This window comes from Prunus persica, chromosome G6 (genome assembly GCF_000346465.2).
Source record: "Prunus persica cultivar Lovell chromosome G6, Prunus_persica_NCBIv2, whole genome shotgun sequence".
Taxonomy (NCBI): domain Eukaryota; kingdom Viridiplantae; phylum Streptophyta; class Magnoliopsida; order Rosales; family Rosaceae; genus Prunus; species Prunus persica.
The window spans coordinates 28,516,917-28,535,155 of record NC_034014.1 but is presented as its reverse complement, the minus strand read 5'-3'; the positions used below and the strand labels follow the sequence as shown (position 1 = coordinate 28,535,155).

The following is an 18,239-nucleotide window of genomic DNA, read 5'->3' as shown; positions in this document are numbered from 1 at the left end:
CTATAAATGGGGCCTGGCCCAAATATCAACTGACCTACCCTCAATGCCATGGTCTACCCACTAATAATTTTTCAAAAAAACTTTGATTGCAAGGGGCACTAACTTTTTGATATATCCACATCCAGAATTTTTTCAAATCCAATCTCGTATGCTCATTCGTACCAAACCAAACACCAACATCAAACTCAAACCGTAGAGATCCTTCACGGGGTCCACGTGTACGGTGATCAGCACCCCTCAAATACAAACCCCGTACTCTCCCTCCTTTACCCTCATCTTCTACACGCTCTCTGAAAAACCATAATGAAAAAGAAAAAGAAAATCAAAAAAATTTCATTGGCTCTGTCCTCTCACCTTTATATTCAAGTTTCGCGGCAACGCCTCCTCTCTATCCTTCTCTCTCTACAATACGCACTCTCTCTCTCTAAAAGTCCCTCTCCTACTCCGAACCATTTTCTCTCTCTAAAAGTCTCTCTCTCTCTCTCTCCCTTTCTCTGATTGTTCAATTTGGGTTTGCATAAACCCTACGACGAGTAAGTACCTCCGATCTGTGATTTTTAGGGTTTTAAAAAAGTGTTGCGACGGAGAATAATTTGAAATTAGCTAATGTTTTGGAAATTAGTTCTTGATTTCTTCGTTTCTGTTGCTTTTCGAAGTGGTTCTGAAAAACAGTCTTTTCTAAACCAGTTTTTTTGTGGCTTTGACTGATTGCATGTAGAGTGAATTAGTGAATTTTTGAATTTTGGGAGTCGATCTCATAATGTGATGTGATTTCTGGGAATCAAGCATTTTACCGAATCTGAATTTGGTGCCTGCGCTGTGCTAAGGTAGATTTTGAATTCCACACACTGTGCGTCCGAAAATTAGTTTGCTCTGGGAAAACAATAATTAGCAGAAGGTAAGGCGCTTGTTTTATAAAATATATGTGTTCCTCATCATTTGAAAAAAAAAAAAAAAAAAAAGAAGAAGAAGAGGAAAGGGATTTTTTGAAGTGGTTGTACCTTGTGGATTAATGGGTGAGTCATTCCGTTTCCGTGTTGTTTTCTATGGATCAGTCTTTGAGGCTGTAGATCTTATTGGAATATTAAGTTGCAGGGAGAAATGACATATTTTTAGAGAAAATGGGTTTTCATTTGGCTAATTATTCTTGAAGAGGGTATTGTCACGATTAGTTGATTATCGAAACTGTAGTTGATGCTACTGGGTAGGAATATGTTTAAAATCAGTGCCACACGAGCAGTTATCTAATTTTATTACCTTATGTGCTTCAGACACTTGAAGTTTTTCCATGGCCCCAACAAAAAAATCCAAAAGTGTAAAGCGGTATGCAACTGTAAATGAGGCCTCTCCTGAGAAATATGGCGGAGGGTCAAACAAAAAAAAGCAACGGGTAACTCCTGGTTTTTTTTTTTTTTCTTTCAATTTAGCATATATGAAGACTTTTTATTCAGATGACTTGATGTTGTGTTTGTTCAAATTTTTTGCATAGAAGAGAAAGTTGTCTGATAAGTTGGGACCAGAGTGGAGCAAGGGAGAGCTTGAGCGTTTTTACGATGCCTACCGAAAATATGGGAAAGATTGGAGGAAGGTATGCTAGTGTTTGTTCTCCTGATTCAGTTGCCTTTGGAAATTTTGTAGACAACTATAGCTGCTATTATGATATATCAGCTGTAGGCAAATTGCACATTACTTGGTGAAACATATCGTAGGGAAATTTCATTTTGCCCACATTAATGTCTTACTAATTGTAGTTTATGCGTCAGTGAATCATTTCTTATGCACTTTATGTTGTCTTTATTCCCCTATCTGTTAGATTATTAATTTCTGTTGATCTCTAGGTGGCTGCTGCAGTGCGCAATAGAAGCATTGAGATGGTGGAGGCTCTTTACAATATGAACCGAGTATGTGTGGTCTATGGTGCTACTTTAACTTAATCATTAAACATTCATTATAAGGTTGTCTTTTACCATCTCTGACAAGAGGAATTTTTATTGCTTCTGTTTCAGGCATACTTGTCACTGCCAGAGGGTACAGCTTCTGTGGTTGGCCTTAAAGCGATGATGACAGATCACTATAATGTTATGGTGAGATTAGATTACAATTTCAAGTTTTCCCCTGATTTTGGATTTTATTTGGAATTTGTTTTGGGATTTATACTTGGAGATGGTATGCTAATTTCTACTCATCAGGGATCTCATTGTAACGTGGTTTCTACTTGTTAATTGACAGGAAGGCAGTGATAGTGAACGAGAGAGCAATGATGCTTCAGGATTTTCTCGGAAACCGCAGAAACGTAAGCTTGGGAAAGATCAGCTCAGTGCCTCGAAAGATGTTTTCCAGTCGCATTCAAGTGCTTCACATGAAGGATGCCTATCATTATTAAAAAGGAGAAGGCTTGATGGTATGATACCTTATATGATGAACACCATCATACTGGTGTTTACTCAACTTTATTCTGTTCTTTGTACAAATTGGTTTCATTCTATGATCATGGGAACTGTAACTTGAATACATTTTTTCATGGTGCAATGCTTACAAGGAAAATGATTACCATCTGAAGTTTGACTTCTGTTCTTGTGACTTCAAATTTAATCAGGTGGCCAGCCTCGGGCAGTTGGGAAGAGGACACCTCGCTTCCCAGTTTCATATGCATATAAGAAAGATGATAGGGATACTTATGTCTCTCCAATTAAAAAGGGTCGGAGGTCAGAGGGGGACAATGATGATGAAGTTGCGCATGTCGCAGCATTATTAACTGAGGCTTCACAAAGAGGAGGCTCTCCCCAAATTTCTCAAACGCCATACAGAAGACCCGTGCATGTAAAATCTTCTTCTGTTCAGAGCTCAGAAAGAATGGTACATAATATGGCTCCACTTGTTCTTGCACTACCTTTGTTGCCTTGTTCATAGATGTCTGAAAATTCAATTATTTGCTTTTTTCTTGTTTATGTAATTTAGCATCCACCACGAGGGAAAGCTCGGGCTAATCTTCGTGATCCTTCGATGGACGAAGACTGGTTGGAAGGTAGTATAGGAAGCAAGGGGGCTGAAACTGGAGATTATGCCAGAGATTCGTTAGAAGGCGTAGGTACAGTAGAAATTAATTGGAAGGGTAAGAAGTTCTATGGAAAGAAAGAGAAAGCTAAAGACATTGGGAATCATCAGTTTGATGATGGTGGTGAAGCATGCAGTGGCACTGAAGAAGGACTTAATGTCAGTTCGAGGGGGAAAGATGATATTGAAGTTTCAAATACAAAAGGGGAACGATTTTCTCCACAAGGTCAAAGGAAGAGAAGCAAGAAACTTTATTTTGGAGGTAATATTTTCTTTTATGTATCTTTTGCATTCCTGGACACAGAGAGAGGACTGTGTGATTCTTTCTCTTTTGTTGTTTTTCTTCTCATGAAATTGAAAGTCGAAATAGTTAGTGATGTTATCTTTTATTTTTTTGGAATATGATTTTTCCTTTGAAGTCCAAATAGTCTGTATTGAACTTAAGTGCGTACGTGCCAGTACCAATATCAGATATGGGAACTGGATAGAACATGGTAACAGAAGTGCTTTTTTTACTTAAATTTATGACAAGATATTTTTTAACAAGGACCAAGTCAGTCTCATTTTTTGTACATTTAGAATCCAGGCTTTCTAGTTTATTCTCTTATTAGTGCATTCGGATATGATTTTTGAACCTAGAGGGAATTTTCTGAATTCAACCAAATCGTGGGATATAACTGGGAAATAATTTCCTGAAGAGCTTTCAGTTAGTTCAGCAACTCTTCAGCATGTGGATGGTGGGAGGTGCTCATCAGAGATCCATCTTTGGAGTTTACTTTTAGATTTCAGTAATTTCAGAGTTGATTATGGATCACATGAATTTGTTTTCAAGAGATGCATTGTCTTCCAGGTGGACTAGACCATATGTTTGAATCTTCTCCACTGTAAAATATAAGGATTATGAGTTTGTCCTGAGTGGGCCAGTTTCTATAAAATATGTTATTAATATTAGTTAATGAAATTTTCAACCTAAGGTAATTTTCTGGATATATGTGACTTTTGCTTTTTTGGATAAACGATTTGTTAAAATGACAATTAGGGGCAGCCACACCTAGATACACGTGCACCTATAATGACCATTTCAATTCTGAATTCCATCACTTGCATTTTGTGCCTTAGGCATCATTTTTTTTAACATCTTTTAATTTTTGTGAATCATGAACTATATATCCCTACTTTTTCAGTTATGTGTTTGCAACCTGCTATTTTGATTGAGGTTTTCTCTGTATCTCTTGTAACAATATATTGATGTTCCAATTGTTTTCTTGTAGATGAAAGCTCATGCTTGGATGCTCTGCAAACTTTGGCTGATTTGTCTCTGATGATGCCGGAATCCACAATGGAATCTGGTATGTAGGTTGTGGTTTAGGAAATTCTATAGATTGATTTGTTTGCACGGGATTATGTGACTCCTTCCCCAGCCCCTCCTTTCATTTATATATAGAGAATAGATCAACAGGCATCCTTTTAAATTTCATCTTTAGTGAGACATTCGTGTTGATCAACAGGCATCCCTTTACGTTTCATCTTTACTTTTTAGAGGATGGATAAATTAGAAGAAAAATGAAGTAGATGACTCCCATGAAATAAAATTTATTGCAGGCTTGTCAATTGCACTTGGTTCTCAGGGTTCAATGCTTTTATCTTGGTGCAATTCTTGTTAATTACACACATCTATTATGCACGGTTTACTAATTAAATATTTTCTTTTAATTATTATGTGATTGTTATTTGTTGGATATAGGATCATCTGTCCAGTTGAAAGAGGAAGGAACAAACCTTGATGTGGAAGATAAATTTAGTGTGCCTGAAGCTACATCTACAAGCCAATCTAGAAACAAAAATAAAATCCCCAGCGCAAAACATAGATTACCTTTTGCAATTTCTGGAGTTGAGGGTACTAATTCCAAAAAATCCAAACTTGGGAGGGAGCCGGCATTTGATACTACTGCTGTCTCTGAATCGGAGCAACAGCTCCAGTCTACCACTAAAACATGGAAAAGGAAACGGAAGTCCTCAGTATTAAAGGTAAACACAGGGATGAGGGTTAATTATCATAAAATTTTCTTATATCTCTCTTATCTTAATTTTTGTTTAACATTTGGGTTATTTGATGACAAACAACAATTCTTGTCCATGTGCAGATATCAAATGCTGATGCCCCTATTGATTCTAATATAAATGAACCTTTAAAGATTGAGGTATGCAGCTCTTTTATTCACATTTACAAATGTTTTTTTCTGTCTTCCTAAGAGAGCCAATGCTTTGTGGTTACTTTCTGGACTGATGGTTGATTATACCTTGTTATCGCTGTGAGTCTTGTAGCCATGTGCCTATTTATGAAGCATGGATAACCATATGACACTGATACAACAATATGGCAATTCTTGAAAGAGTATGATATGACCATTCAATAAATATATCGTATTGGCAGTAAATTTGTTGAATATCCTAAAAGATATAATTATATTTACATTATCAAATAAGAAGTTTATCATGTTCAACTTCAACATGATAAATCTTTCTTATGTTTTCAGGTTTTTTGAATGAAAGTAACTGATCATTTACCTGCCATTTGGTTATTGAGTTATGTTTTACTTTCCCCGTGCCATATCTGTAGGCCTTTGGTGAAGAAGAAAATAAACCAGTGACTAAAGGAAAACGCACCAATCAAAGCTCTACTCCTTCAAAACAATGGAAATCGACCAGATCCCTGGAAGGATCTTTGAATAGTGATTATAGGCGAACAGGGACTGATTTGACAGCGACGACTGCACAAGCTCCCACTTCAAACCATGTTAATTTGCCAACGAAACGAATAAGCAGACGTAAAATGTATATACCCAGAACATTGCACCCCAAAGAGAAGTCTTCTGAGAAAAAATTAAAAAATCAACTTAACATACGCTCCAGCTCGGCGCAGGACAGAGCACTGTATTTAAAGGTAATCTCATGCCTCCCCCCCCTTTTTCTGTACACTTTTCAACAGTTAAGTTTAGAGCCGAAGTCTTATTTTCTTGTGTAATTTTCAGGAGAAGACTTCTTGCTGCTTGTCATCACATTTAGTACGTAGATGGTGCACTTTTGAGTGGTTTTATAGTGCACTTGACTACCCTTGGTTTGCCAAAAGGGAGTTTGAGGAGTACTTGAATCATGTTGGACTGGGACACATTCCGAGACTAACTCGTGTTGAATGGGGTGTCATTAGAAGGTACTTTTTTCAAGTTGTTTAGGTAGATTATGGTATGTGAATTTGAAAATACCAACAGAAGATTATTGTATTGCTTTCTTTATATTGCAGTTCCCTTGGCAAACCTCGGAGGTTTTCTGAGCACTTTCTACATGAAGAAAGGGAGAAACTTAAACAATATCGGGAATCTGTAAGGAAACATTATGCTGAACTCCGAACTGGTGATAGGGAAGGACTCCCAACAGATTTAGCAAGACCTTTATCAGTTGGGCAACGAGTGATTGCTCTACATCCCAAGACAAGAGAAGTTCATGATGGAAGCGTGCTCACAGTTGATCATGATAAGTGCAGGGTTCAGTTTGACCGCCCAGATATAGGAGTTGAATTTGTCATGGTATGTCATTCTTTCCATTTTGTATTCATATTGTCACTGCGGAAAACTGTTTTTGAGTCTCTCTCTCTCTCTCTGTCCCTCTCTCATTTTCGTCAAACTATCTTTTGACACACTTACACCCATCTTCACACACAAAATATGAGCTTATTTGATCTTTAGTGACTTTAATAGTAGCCGATGCTAAGTAAACTATTTTCCCTTAACCATTCCATCTGATTATTCATTTGTGTGCATCATTATTGAATTGAGATACTTGATTTTTTTCTTTTGTCTTTTTGTAAATTAAATATTAGGTGCTATTTGATACATTAATTTTAGTTATTACTTCTAGGCTATTACATGATTATTAAATTATTTTCTATATTCTGTTTAGCTTTTGCTGAACTGTTTTATGGATCTGAAATTGAATGTAAAATTATGAGGCTATTGATTACAATAAAACCTATACTACACGAACCATAAAAACTTTAGGTTACATTCAAAGGTTACAGCCTAATTATACACTAAAGAAAAGAAAGATGAACCCAGATGATTTCACCTGAGGTTGCTCTTTGGTCTGCTGCGTGAAGATTTTATTATTTCATTATTTTGGTTACTTTGGTTCCTATTTCTTATGTTCTATCGAGAGTTAGTGAATGTGCTACATCAGGACAATCTATTTCTTTTTTTGAGATATGACTTGAGAATTTTTCATTACAGGATGTGGATTGTATGCCGTTGAACCCATTGGATAATATGCCAGAAGCTCTTAGGAGACAGAATTTTGCTTTTGACAAATTCTCTCTTACATCTAAGGAGGCCAATAAGAATGGGAATCTAAATTTTGGAGGCCCGCATTTGGAGAAAGCAACTAGCCCCATGAATACTTCCGTAAAGCAGGGAAAGGTCAGAATTTCTACTAAGCAAAAATTGTGCATAACATCTGCTCAGTTCATAGAATCCACTGCTTATCTCATATTCTGGAAGTCCTTTTCATGTTGTAGATGTTGCATTTGACCTTAGTTTTATCTTTGCATTTTCATTTACATTTTACAATTTATGATTATGGTTGTCACCTGAACTGAGCAGATGTTATGCACAATTTTTACTATAATTTCACTTGGGAAGCACCAAACTCCCCGATGCCCCTAGGTTCACAATCACTGGTAATCACTGGTAACAGGCATTTAGTGGCCAACCCAGTTCATATGTACATTTGAGAGTAGAAGAGAGATTAGGGAAAAAAGAGAGTAGAAGAGAGACTTGCATAGTTGAACCTAGTCTTCGTAATGGGTGAACTGCACTAAAGTTTTTTTTATAGAGAAAAATAGGTGTCGGGTCAGGGGGGGAGGGTGTTCCAGTGACATGGATCAGTCTCAGAAGTATGGATACTAGTTGTCATATATAATAAACTTAATTTTCTGTACAATTTTGTACAGGAGGATTCAAACCATACAACTTCACAACCAAAGGCAGCTTCTGCTGATATTGATAGAGCACAACAGTCAACATATAGTCAACCTGGTATGGTGGTGGCACATAATCAAGCAAGAGACGCAGACATACGAGCTCTTTCTGAGTTGACTCGTGCTCTTGATAAGAAGGTTATAACTTCTTGTTTCCTTGAAGTTGATTATAGATGTATATAATTCATTTGGGAACATTCTGATGCCAAACTACCCATGCATTTAGTTGTCTTCTCATAATTTCAGTTGGCTTGAAAGCTCCATATGTAAATCTTTTGTTCAGTGTTTTCAACTTTTAAGCCACTTCCTCCTAGACTCCTTAGGTCTTCTAGAATTTCCTCAACATGGTTGTTGGTGATACGTAAAATGTATGGAACAGCTGAAAGATCCAGCTTTCCTTACAAGTGGACTCGGTGAAACCAACGATCAGCACTGTACTTTTGCTTATCCTTTTCCACCTTGATCAATTGTCTTAGTGTTGTCTATCCCTATGAATCTTTCAGCATCAAGCTTCTTTGATAATCTTCCTTGAATTAGTAATGATGCTCAGAAAGAGTTCATTTTGTTTTTGGAATTTTAGGAGGCATTGTTGATGGAGCTTAGGAACACAAATAATAACATCCTGGAAAACCAGAACAGTGGAGAATGCTCTTTAAAAGATAGCGAGCCTTTTAAGAAGCATTACGCCACGGTACTTGTACAGCTAAAGGAAGCCAGTGGCCAGGCATGTGGCTTCCGTGAATTTATATCATGCTTTATATCTGTGTTTGCTATACCACATTCTGCTCTGACCTTGTAGCGGCCTTATAATACTTTTGTTTCCGCATGCAGGTTTCTTCAGCTTTGCTTAATTTGAGGCAACGTAATACTTATCCAGCAAATTCTCTGCCTCCTTGGCTGAAACAGCCAGCCAATTCCACCATCTATGGTGGCCTCCCAAGTTCCTTCGACAGTTCCATTTCTCAAGAATCAGGATCTAGTGTGGCTGAAATTGTTGAAGTCTCAAGATCGAAAGCACATATGATGGTAAATGCTGCTATTCAGGTATGGAGGGTCTCTCCCCGGTATAAAGTCGATGTGTTGTAATTTTGGCTTGTAGGATACTGGTCTTCCCCGTTTGGGCCATAACTTACCACTTGGGTGATCCTTTAGCAATTTACAGATCAAATGGTTGAAAATCCAAGCATTGTTTTTCTTTGTTCTTTTGTTGAAGAAAATCCCAGAAGTTGCTCTTATCTTTATTTTTTCCTCATTGGCATGAAGATAGAAGGCAGTTAGTGTGATAACACAATGATTCTGTGTCATTGCAGGCAATGTCATCAAGGAAGGGAGGGGAAGATGCTTATGTAAGGATAAGAGAGGCTCTAGATTCCATTGATAACCAGCATCTGCCATCAGACTCCAGATTATCTCTAAACAGGTCTCAAGAGCAAGTAAATGGTAATTTGGGCCATCGCAATCAGTTGATTTCCAGTACATCAGATCCCAACTTTACCAGCGATTCACCTGGTCCAAAGCCGAATACTGATACTGAAAAAACTGAGGCACAGGTTCTTTCAGACATTATCTCTGCTTGTGTGATGGCTGTGCACATGATACAGGTAAACTGAGTGCTCTATCCCACTTGATACATTACATCACTGTTCATAATGAAAACTCAAGTAATCGAAAATGAAAGACTGCCTTAATTAAAGTCCAAAGCGTGAGAGAGAGAGAAAGAGGGGGGTGGTGGTGTTCATTTTCCCTAAATCGTTTCCTACCTGAAACTGCATTATGCTGAATATTTTTCGTTTGTGGTGTGCAGACATGCACCGAACGACAATATCCTCCGGCTGTTGTCGCCCAAGTATTAGATTACGCTGTCACAAGCCTGCATCCACGGTGTCCACAGAATGTTGGAATTTACAGAGAAATTCAAATGTGCATGGGCAGAATCAAGACCCAGATATTAGCACTGGTACCAACTTGAGCCCGATGCTTCCATTCAGTCCCTAGAGTCATCTCATCTTGATTTCTAAAATTATTCCATACCAAACTCAACTGACTGACGATTATGTGGGTCAGATTGAGTTGCATGGCTCTTGCCAAGAAGCCTGTAAATTAGCAGCAGCAGCTCCGTGTATATAGTTGATAAAGGCTTTGTTCAGGGTTTGTTCTCCTTTTTTGTTCTTTTTCGGTGGTAACCAACTAATGTCTCTCACATTGGCCAAAAGAAAAGACCAATACATGTTTCTGCTTAACAGATTCTCAATCATACTGGTGCCTGTAGCTGCAACTCACTTATGCTGTGATCTATATTTTCTGATTTTGAATAAGCGATGGCTTCCAACGTGGTTCAAAGAAACCACTCGTCTAAAAAGATAAGTAGAGCCTATTCTATTTTCTTTCAGAAATTTGAAACTGGATATTTGAACATTTTTTTGCACATTAAATGTCAATTTTACCCTTGCTAATAAAATTAGGAAAATAACAACCCAACAACTGCTAACGACCCCCAATTCTCATTCTCTGCTGGCGCCCTTAATAAAAAAAAGTATATAAATATAAAATGGGCATAAATGTAAAATTTAGGTAACTTTTATAATAATTTTTTTCTATCGATGATTTTATGTTAATTATTGAATAATTCGAACTTTTCCTCTCGCCCCATGTTCATCTTGTAAAATGGTTTCTGAGCATACCCTGACGGAGCTTTTCAAATGCCTTTACTTTTTGGACGGAATCTATTGAAATGCTTGTCACTCATTTTTCAGTGAGAGTTTTAGGATTACCTACAACAAAATTTACTGTCCAAGAAAGCTTAATCATTCGAAATCCAGCACCGACACCTCGGCCGACCTTATTTGCCACTGCTAGTGAGACTGGACATGACACCCATGGGCCATAAGAGGAAGAAAAAGTCTCATGGGAACTGGAGAAGTATTTTGAGTTTTGACCAACCACAGTAAGATATTGACAAGCCATCCCCCAAAAAACAAAGAGAGATAAAACCCGACATCTAAATTGCCAGTTTCTTGCAATGCAAGGTACCGCAAGAGGTGCCATGTACACTACACCAAATTCTTTTTGCAGTCATTCTACTAGCTTTAACATAAAAGACAAGGTGGAGTTGATAAATAGGTTTATACCAATGAAAAAGGGGAATTTTGAATCCTCACAATTTACAGATTCTCTTTGAAATTTCTATTCTAGCAAAAGATGGGGCTCCGAAACACGAGGTCCGTAAAAGATCTGAGTGATTAAATGAAGCCATTCAGCATGTGTAAGACATAAAAGAAGTGTCCAAAGGAAAATCACCCCCAATGCCACTGCCACAAGCCACGCCATGGTATATCGTAGCCAACATCTTTAAGATAGCTAGCCTAGCAAGAACCTGAATACATCACTCAATGAAATAATCCCTTCTACACGTTTGCTGCCAGCCTCCACAATCACCAGCCTCCTAACCCCTAAAAATATAAACAAAGTAAGCAACTTCTGAAGGAAATATATATATATATATATATCTATTTATCTAATGCAAAGAATATAAAAGGAAAGCTATTTTAATTATACTAAAATACTAATGCAGATGAGCAAGCAACGTACCAGGATTAGCCAAGCGCTCGATCACTTTATGCAAAGGATCCGATCGCAAACACATCTGACATCTCTGTCCACTGAGGAAGCCATAAGGAGAATTTGCATCTCGTCCCAGTTGCAATGTCTACAACAATACACAATGCAGACAAGCACATTCAGTTCTCAAAGCGGTGGAATACAAGTTTGCAAGTTGCAACATCATAGTCAGACAAGCACTTCAGTTATTGTCCACGGAACTTTTAGTGTTGCGCCTGACTTTTTTATTACCAAACATTTCAAATGTGAAATTTTAACCTGATAGATGCTCAATCCATCTAGGTGAATCTGTGTATAAGCTTTATCTCTTGCCAAAGCGGTAATATCACTGGGGAAGATATAACAGACACATTCCACAATTGGTTAACGAACAAAGGATTAGTTATACATAAAACTTGATGCACGTATAAATTTAAAAATTTTAAATATCACCTTCGTGAATAAATATCCAGCAACGAATCATTCTCATCTACAATGGGTATTGAACTAACTTCAGCTGCAAAAGAGACAGGGCATCAGCAAGAGATGAATTATCACCCACTATGGGTAGTGAAGCAAATAGCTAGAAAAAAAGATATATAACCTTGTACCAACAAAGACAGAGCATCAGCAAGAGATGAATTTGGTCTCAACATTGCCAACGGCCGTCCATTTGGCTCCGCAATATTTGGAACCCATGTACCTATAGGGAACTCAGATATAGGATGTTGGAGAATGGGCAAGGAGCTAGAAGAATGTCTAAAATGCCTGCATATGCCTGAAAGGTTTGTTACAGATTAGTAACTAAATGCCTAACCTTAACCAAAATACTGGAGAAAAACTTACATTTTAGTATTCCAGAAAGAGAAGCAAGATGCAGTAGCTGTGGCAATGAACCATCCTGTGAAGAAGAATCGACAATTGGAATCGTAGCCACCTTGTTTTGCAAAATTCCCAAAGCAACTTCTTTGAGAGAATCATAAGGCCCAGCCTGCATATCAAAACAGTACACATACAAATAAGCATTATCATGATGTGAAATCAAGAAGCTTTAGTGAATCCATGTTCTGCCGTAATTCAGCACCAGAACCCTTAAGAAAGAACATGCAGAATTTAGCTACACTTAGTGCATATGTAATCCCATTTTTCTACATTTGAAAATTTTCATGAGCATATATATGCTTCACGTATAAATGCAGTCATAATGAAGTACCAACTTTTCCAAATTGTTTAAAAGAAAACATTATATAAATTTATGAACTATAATATACTAGATCTTAACCAAAAGGCCGAAAAAGGTATACAAATTTATTAATTATATAATTTCATAGGGAAATATTTCATTTCAAGAGATAATATAAATTAGCGCCTCAGGAGAAACTTACAGAGACCAAACGTCGTGGATAGCATCTCCCATTGCCATCAAGTTGTCTGTTTAGACGTAATTTTGCTTCTTTCCATGCTGCTATAGTATGAGTCTCAAGCTGTTCCTCAGTTAAGTTGGATCCATGATTCCCAAGCTTTCATAAAAGCCATACATTTTAATCAACTGAAAATGAACTAGGAAGTGCTTGTCTGTGTATAAGTGAGAGTGAATTTCAAAAAACAAAACAAATGCCAAGGTCACCAACATCTATAAAGCAAGATACGTTTCAAGAATCAAGCATGCAGTCCACACACCAAAAAGGAAAAATGGCTAATGATATTAAGAACCACAATCTGAGATTGCCATCCATGAAAACTCATGAGCCGCATAAAACAGTTTTCACAGTGAGGAGAATGAAGAACTTAAAGGTTATTTGGAAAACGAAATATGTAACTCCAGCAAGGTTTGGAAAAGGAAAAATAGGCATGCAACATTAGGTTGGTGGTGCCAGGAAGGAAAGATGATACATGTCTAAATTATGAACGTTCAATAAGGGAAACTTCACAAGAACAAGCTTACTATGTACCTTGCAACATAGCTGAAGCTTAGAAGCATCTTAGTTACATGTGCACCTCAAAAAATTTAAACTTTCAAACACACAGATGCTTCTAAGTATTTGTATATGTATCTTACTGTGTTTCATCCAAAACTAGCATAACCATACACTAGCAATAAGGAATGACAAATTTTACACATGACACACCTCTTTCAAAATTAGGATGAAGTCCAATGCACTAAGAACTCCAACAAATTGGCCCTTGCCAAAATCCCAGAGTGGCGCCACAGGTACTCCCTGAACGGAACTTATATTAGCAACCAAGGATAAAGATAACCACAAAATGCAAATTATTACCAAGCACGAATTGTTTAAACAGCATAGATGTCCAAAAAACTGATGTATATTGAACAAAGACAATCAAATTAGGAAAGCTGGGGAATTAAGTGGAAGTGTGCACATGTTTTTGTGGAAAAGACATTTACCTGTTCATGTAGGATATGGAATGCTTGCTTCACAGGTAAATTAACATCCAAGGCAATGACCTGCAATGTTAACACAATTACTAGATTACAGCGGTCAGCCAAATAAACTACTAACTATAAACAGTACCTGCAGAAGGGTAAAGCATTCAAACCTTGCCTGACTCAGGAAGCAACTCATAAGCAGTATGTCTGGACAAGAACATAGATATACGATGTCGAGAGATGTCAAGATCAGCCTGTGAGAACCTAGGAACTGCTTCCTGCAATAGACCGCCTTACAACATGACCCATTCTGTATTGCAAGACAACTTGAAGGCCCTCAATATAAATACAAGCAAAAAACTTACCACATGTGTAAATACATCAGTATCTACATCCATGTTGGATCTGCCAGAAGTCTCAGGACTGAAACTAGTAGGAACCATATCTGGTTCCCCAGCTAGAAAGATGGTATTTACAGTTCCACAATTCCCAGTAACAAAAGGCTGCTGCTCATTATGCCGCCATTCACCGTCAACACAAAATTTGTACTGCAATTAATGGAAACAACACATCTGATATCAGCATGAGACTTATTCATAATGTATAATGTGCCAGTGAGAAAGCATATCTAACCCTTGGTATGGCCACCACAGGTAGGTAGCAACAAGGATATATCAGCATATTAGGAGCATTATAGATAGAGCACAACAAGCATATAGTGAATGGTAATATTATCTTTCCCCTACATACATTAAAGCATATAGGGGCAGTTCTCACAACACAATATCAATGCAATGATTTGTAGGGGTTCACAGCTCATGTATTTTGATGATGAAAAGTTCCTTGTTAGCTCATTCCAAACCAAAGGAGAAGAATAGTCACTTTTGTGTTCCGCCAATTCAAACTCGCCCAGCAACATTTTTCATGTATTTGGTAGTTGAGGGCCTGATAGAGCTTACTGATGAGTACTGTCAAACGGTCCTTCAGTAGACAATGGAAAGTGTTGCTTATCCTTATTAAACCAGTGCTCTACCACAATTAGGAAGGTGATATTTACTGAACAAGAGAAGCCTGATAGCTGCTCATGCTGAACGGTTTTACAATGTTTCCTACAGAAATATTTCTTCACTTATAATGTAGCAAAGGAGCAGACAATGATACAGCATAAATCACTAATCCTGTTCCATAATAGTACATTGCTTATCCCTTATGCAACCAAACTCAACTAAGCAGAGCAGAGCACATGACAGTTATCCATATCAATACCTACCAATCATTATAGTGCAAGAGATGAGGACAATAAGTAAGAGTTTAGACTTCAGAAAGCTGAACTGGGTATAATAGCGTTGATAATTAGTTTATAAAATAAACCTGGTGATATCCTGGCGTTAAGTTCCAAACAACTTGAAAAACAGTTGGGCAGCCCTCCACTGGAGACATAGGTATAAGTTCTAACCACCTGCGCATACAGAAAATCAAATATAAATCCATATCACATATTCAATGATACATTGAGCTCCTTTGACAGGATAAACGATTATCATTCAAATAACAAGAACTATTAAGTGAAAATGGTCATTTCGATGCCACACCTTGTGAAAGAACCACTGAGAAACACCCTCCTTCCGCCATAAGGCCAAACAAACCGCGTTGGAAATAGAACCGGTCCAGAAAGTCCTCTGCTTTCATGTGCAGTACCCGGACCAGAACCAAACATTTCCCACCAAATTAGATAGATTTATATATATAAATAATGCAAATTTTTTGCCCAAAACCAATCCACAAGCTGCAAAATTCAACACCTTCCCACTTGATTATTTGCCGCAAAAACTCGGTACTGTTCATCACACAAATTACGAACACTTTATAAATCACACTTAAAAACCCTTATTCTGTGTTTTTTTTTTCTTTTTTTTTTCTTTTTTTTTCTTAGTAGTAGGATCCTCCACAACTGAGCAGAGGACCCTTAAAGCTTACACATGCAGGGCCACCAAATCAAAACCAAACTCCCCCAAAACCTCAAATTTGTATGGAACCAAACCACCAATCCCAAATCACAACCCTTCAACACAAAAATCTCTGGAAATTACGCACTGCCTCCACAATCCACTCCATGCACTATGCATAAAATTTGATATGTTTCAATCTCAGCGCCTTCTGGTTAAATTCTGAGTCTAAAAGTCAACAAATCAAATGGGCACGGAGAAAACCCATAAAACCTTCAGAAAAACCAGCAAAAACAGGGGAATTTCCCACAGTGTGATCTGTGATCTAACCCAAGTCAGAGAGTTTCCCACCAAACCCAATCCCAAAGCTCTGTGTTTCAGAAACTAGGTGGGAGAATTCGACTATCAAAGTGGTTGTGATGTAATTTAGTGCAACATTTGGGGGTGACAATAGAGATATATAGGGAAAAAAAACCCTAATTTTGAAGAGAGAGAGAGAGCTAAGCAGGGTTATGTGGCATTGATGGATGGTTTGGATCTTCAAAAGCTGTGTGTGTCCCCTGAGTGAAGAATCTGATGGGAAAGCATCCAAACACACCCCAATTGAAATCAAGTGTAAAAGAAAAGAAAAGAAAACATAGAGAGGGCAATTATTATAGTGGCAGTAAATTATTTTTTAATGATAGTGATGGCAAATTTCCAAAACTAAAATAATTATTAAAAGGGTAGTAGTTACATTTTCTATTTACCTTTTCATTAAAAAAGACAAAAGAATAAGACTTTTTACATAAAATTTAAAAAAGAAATATACTTTTATCAAATTTACTAAAATTCTAACACCACTATGCTATAAAAATTACATGAGAACTACCACATATATGTAACACTTGAAGAACTAAATTGTATAAATAAATAAACCCAAACTTCTCACTTACCATATACATGAGAACGAACTATCATTGGTTTCTCATTCTCGTCATACAAAACTCAATTGGATTTGCTTTATTTTTACACGCATATTCACATTCTTCACTTCTTACCACTATTTTAAAAAATAACTTATTCCTCTCCTCCTTTCAATGAAGCCAACATACATATCTTGTGTTCCATGGCTTATATGACGTAGATAAACAATGAAAAAGTAGAGATGAGCTCTTAGAAATCAGTTGGGCATTTGTCTCGACGTTACTTGAATTTATCATGTCTTGATCAGTTAGGAAATTTAAAGTTCAACACGGGCGCTTTTGATTTTATCTTCATTTTTCTTTTTATCTAAAAAACGATGACATGAATTGTGACATATTTCAAATTTCGTTTATTAAATTTGGGTCCTTAAAAAGCCAACTTTATATTTTGTTTTTCTAAAGTATTAGATTTGAAGTGTTTCTCTGTAAGAAATAAAGTTGCCATTGTCTAGTATCTGCTTTTCTTTAATATATTTTTTAACATTTGCATTTATAATAATATATGGGAGTAATGTAAAAGGCTTACAAAATAATAATTAACAAGTTACTTACATAGGACAGAGAAGGAGGGAAAAGTTACATTATTAGGGCCATAAACTTTTGGGCAAAAGATTCTTACTACCTACTCAAAGATAATTGAGAGTACAAATGAATGAGCATGGCCATTGATTGTCATCAAAACAAACACTTCTGCTATCTTTTTTATTGGCAATTTGGAAAATTTTATTTTATTTTATTTTATTTTATTTTATACTGAGATTCTTTCCTTCAATTCAAATGGGTTTTGAATTTATTGGATTTTTTTCTATATTTTTATTTTTATAAAACTATATCTATATTTTTATTTTTATAAAACTATATCTATATATAATACTTTTGAGAGAGAGAGAGAGAGAGAGAGAGAGAGAATTGTGGGCATTTGCACCAAAGCAAAGCATACCTGGTTGTTAATTATTCTTTTTATTTTCCTTGGTTTTTAAAATAATTAAGGAGTAAAGAGACTGACCAAAAATCAAAAAGCAAAAGTAAGGAGAAAGGACAGACCAAAAATATAAAAGATGTGATGGGTTGCGTTGGGTTTTGCCATATGGGGTTAACTGGATTTGACGACGATGAAGTGATGTATAAGTGGGCCCCATGGAATCGCAGCACATCAAAGCTGGCCCACAACTGGCCCTGATGCCCAGTCAGCCTCCGCCACCATGGGAAGAGAGAGAAAGTTTTACCACTGGGTAATCCGATTAACCCATGCGCTTTTA

The 18,239-nt window shown here is 37.0% G+C and overlaps 2 protein-coding genes across 10 annotated transcripts; one reads left to right on the top strand and one right to left on the bottom strand.

Moving 5' to 3' along the window:
- LOC18772125 (protein ALWAYS EARLY 2) lies at positions 64–10,447 on the top strand. 9 transcript variants are annotated; one of them, XM_020567411.1, is made up of 21 exons: positions 64–533; positions 719–898; positions 1,272–1,390; positions 1,490–1,588; positions 1,839–1,901; positions 2,007–2,084; positions 2,230–2,401; positions 2,597–2,856; positions 2,959–3,316; positions 4,326–4,403; positions 4,799–5,082; positions 5,199–5,255; positions 5,675–5,998; positions 6,087–6,265; positions 6,356–6,638; positions 7,338–7,523; positions 8,057–8,221; positions 8,664–8,807; positions 8,915–9,127; positions 9,394–9,684; positions 9,888–10,427. In XM_020567411.1, exons 3-21 carry the CDS (start codon positions 1,289–1,291, stop codon positions 10,050–10,052), a joined length of 3,501 nt encoding a protein of 1,166 aa, XP_020423000.1. In that variant the 5' UTR covers positions 64–533; positions 719–898; positions 1,272–1,288; the 3' UTR covers positions 10,053–10,427. The 9 variants fall into 9 exon arrangements, with proteins under 9 accessions (XP_020423000.1, XP_020423005.1, XP_020423003.1 ...); XM_020567416.1 differs by lacking the exon at positions 719–898 and having other exon boundaries at positions 1,493–1,588; positions 8,664–8,774; XM_020567414.1 differs by lacking the exon at positions 719–898 and having other exon boundaries at positions 1,493–1,588.
- Positions 11,065–16,658, bottom strand: LOC18772470 (sucrose nonfermenting 4-like protein). The gene is made up of 13 exons (XM_007205065.2): positions 15,662–16,658; positions 15,441–15,528; positions 14,435–14,617; positions 14,240–14,347; positions 14,088–14,147; positions 13,810–13,899; positions 13,066–13,200; positions 12,527–12,671; positions 12,285–12,458; positions 12,134–12,197; positions 11,960–12,029; positions 11,672–11,789; positions 11,065–11,532 (listed from the first exon to the last, which is right to left on the bottom strand). The coding sequence occupies exons 1-13, from the start codon at positions 15,784–15,786 to the stop codon at positions 11,441–11,443; spliced, it is 1,452 nt and encodes a 483-aa protein (XP_007205127.1). The 5' UTR covers positions 15,787–16,658; the 3' UTR covers positions 11,065–11,440.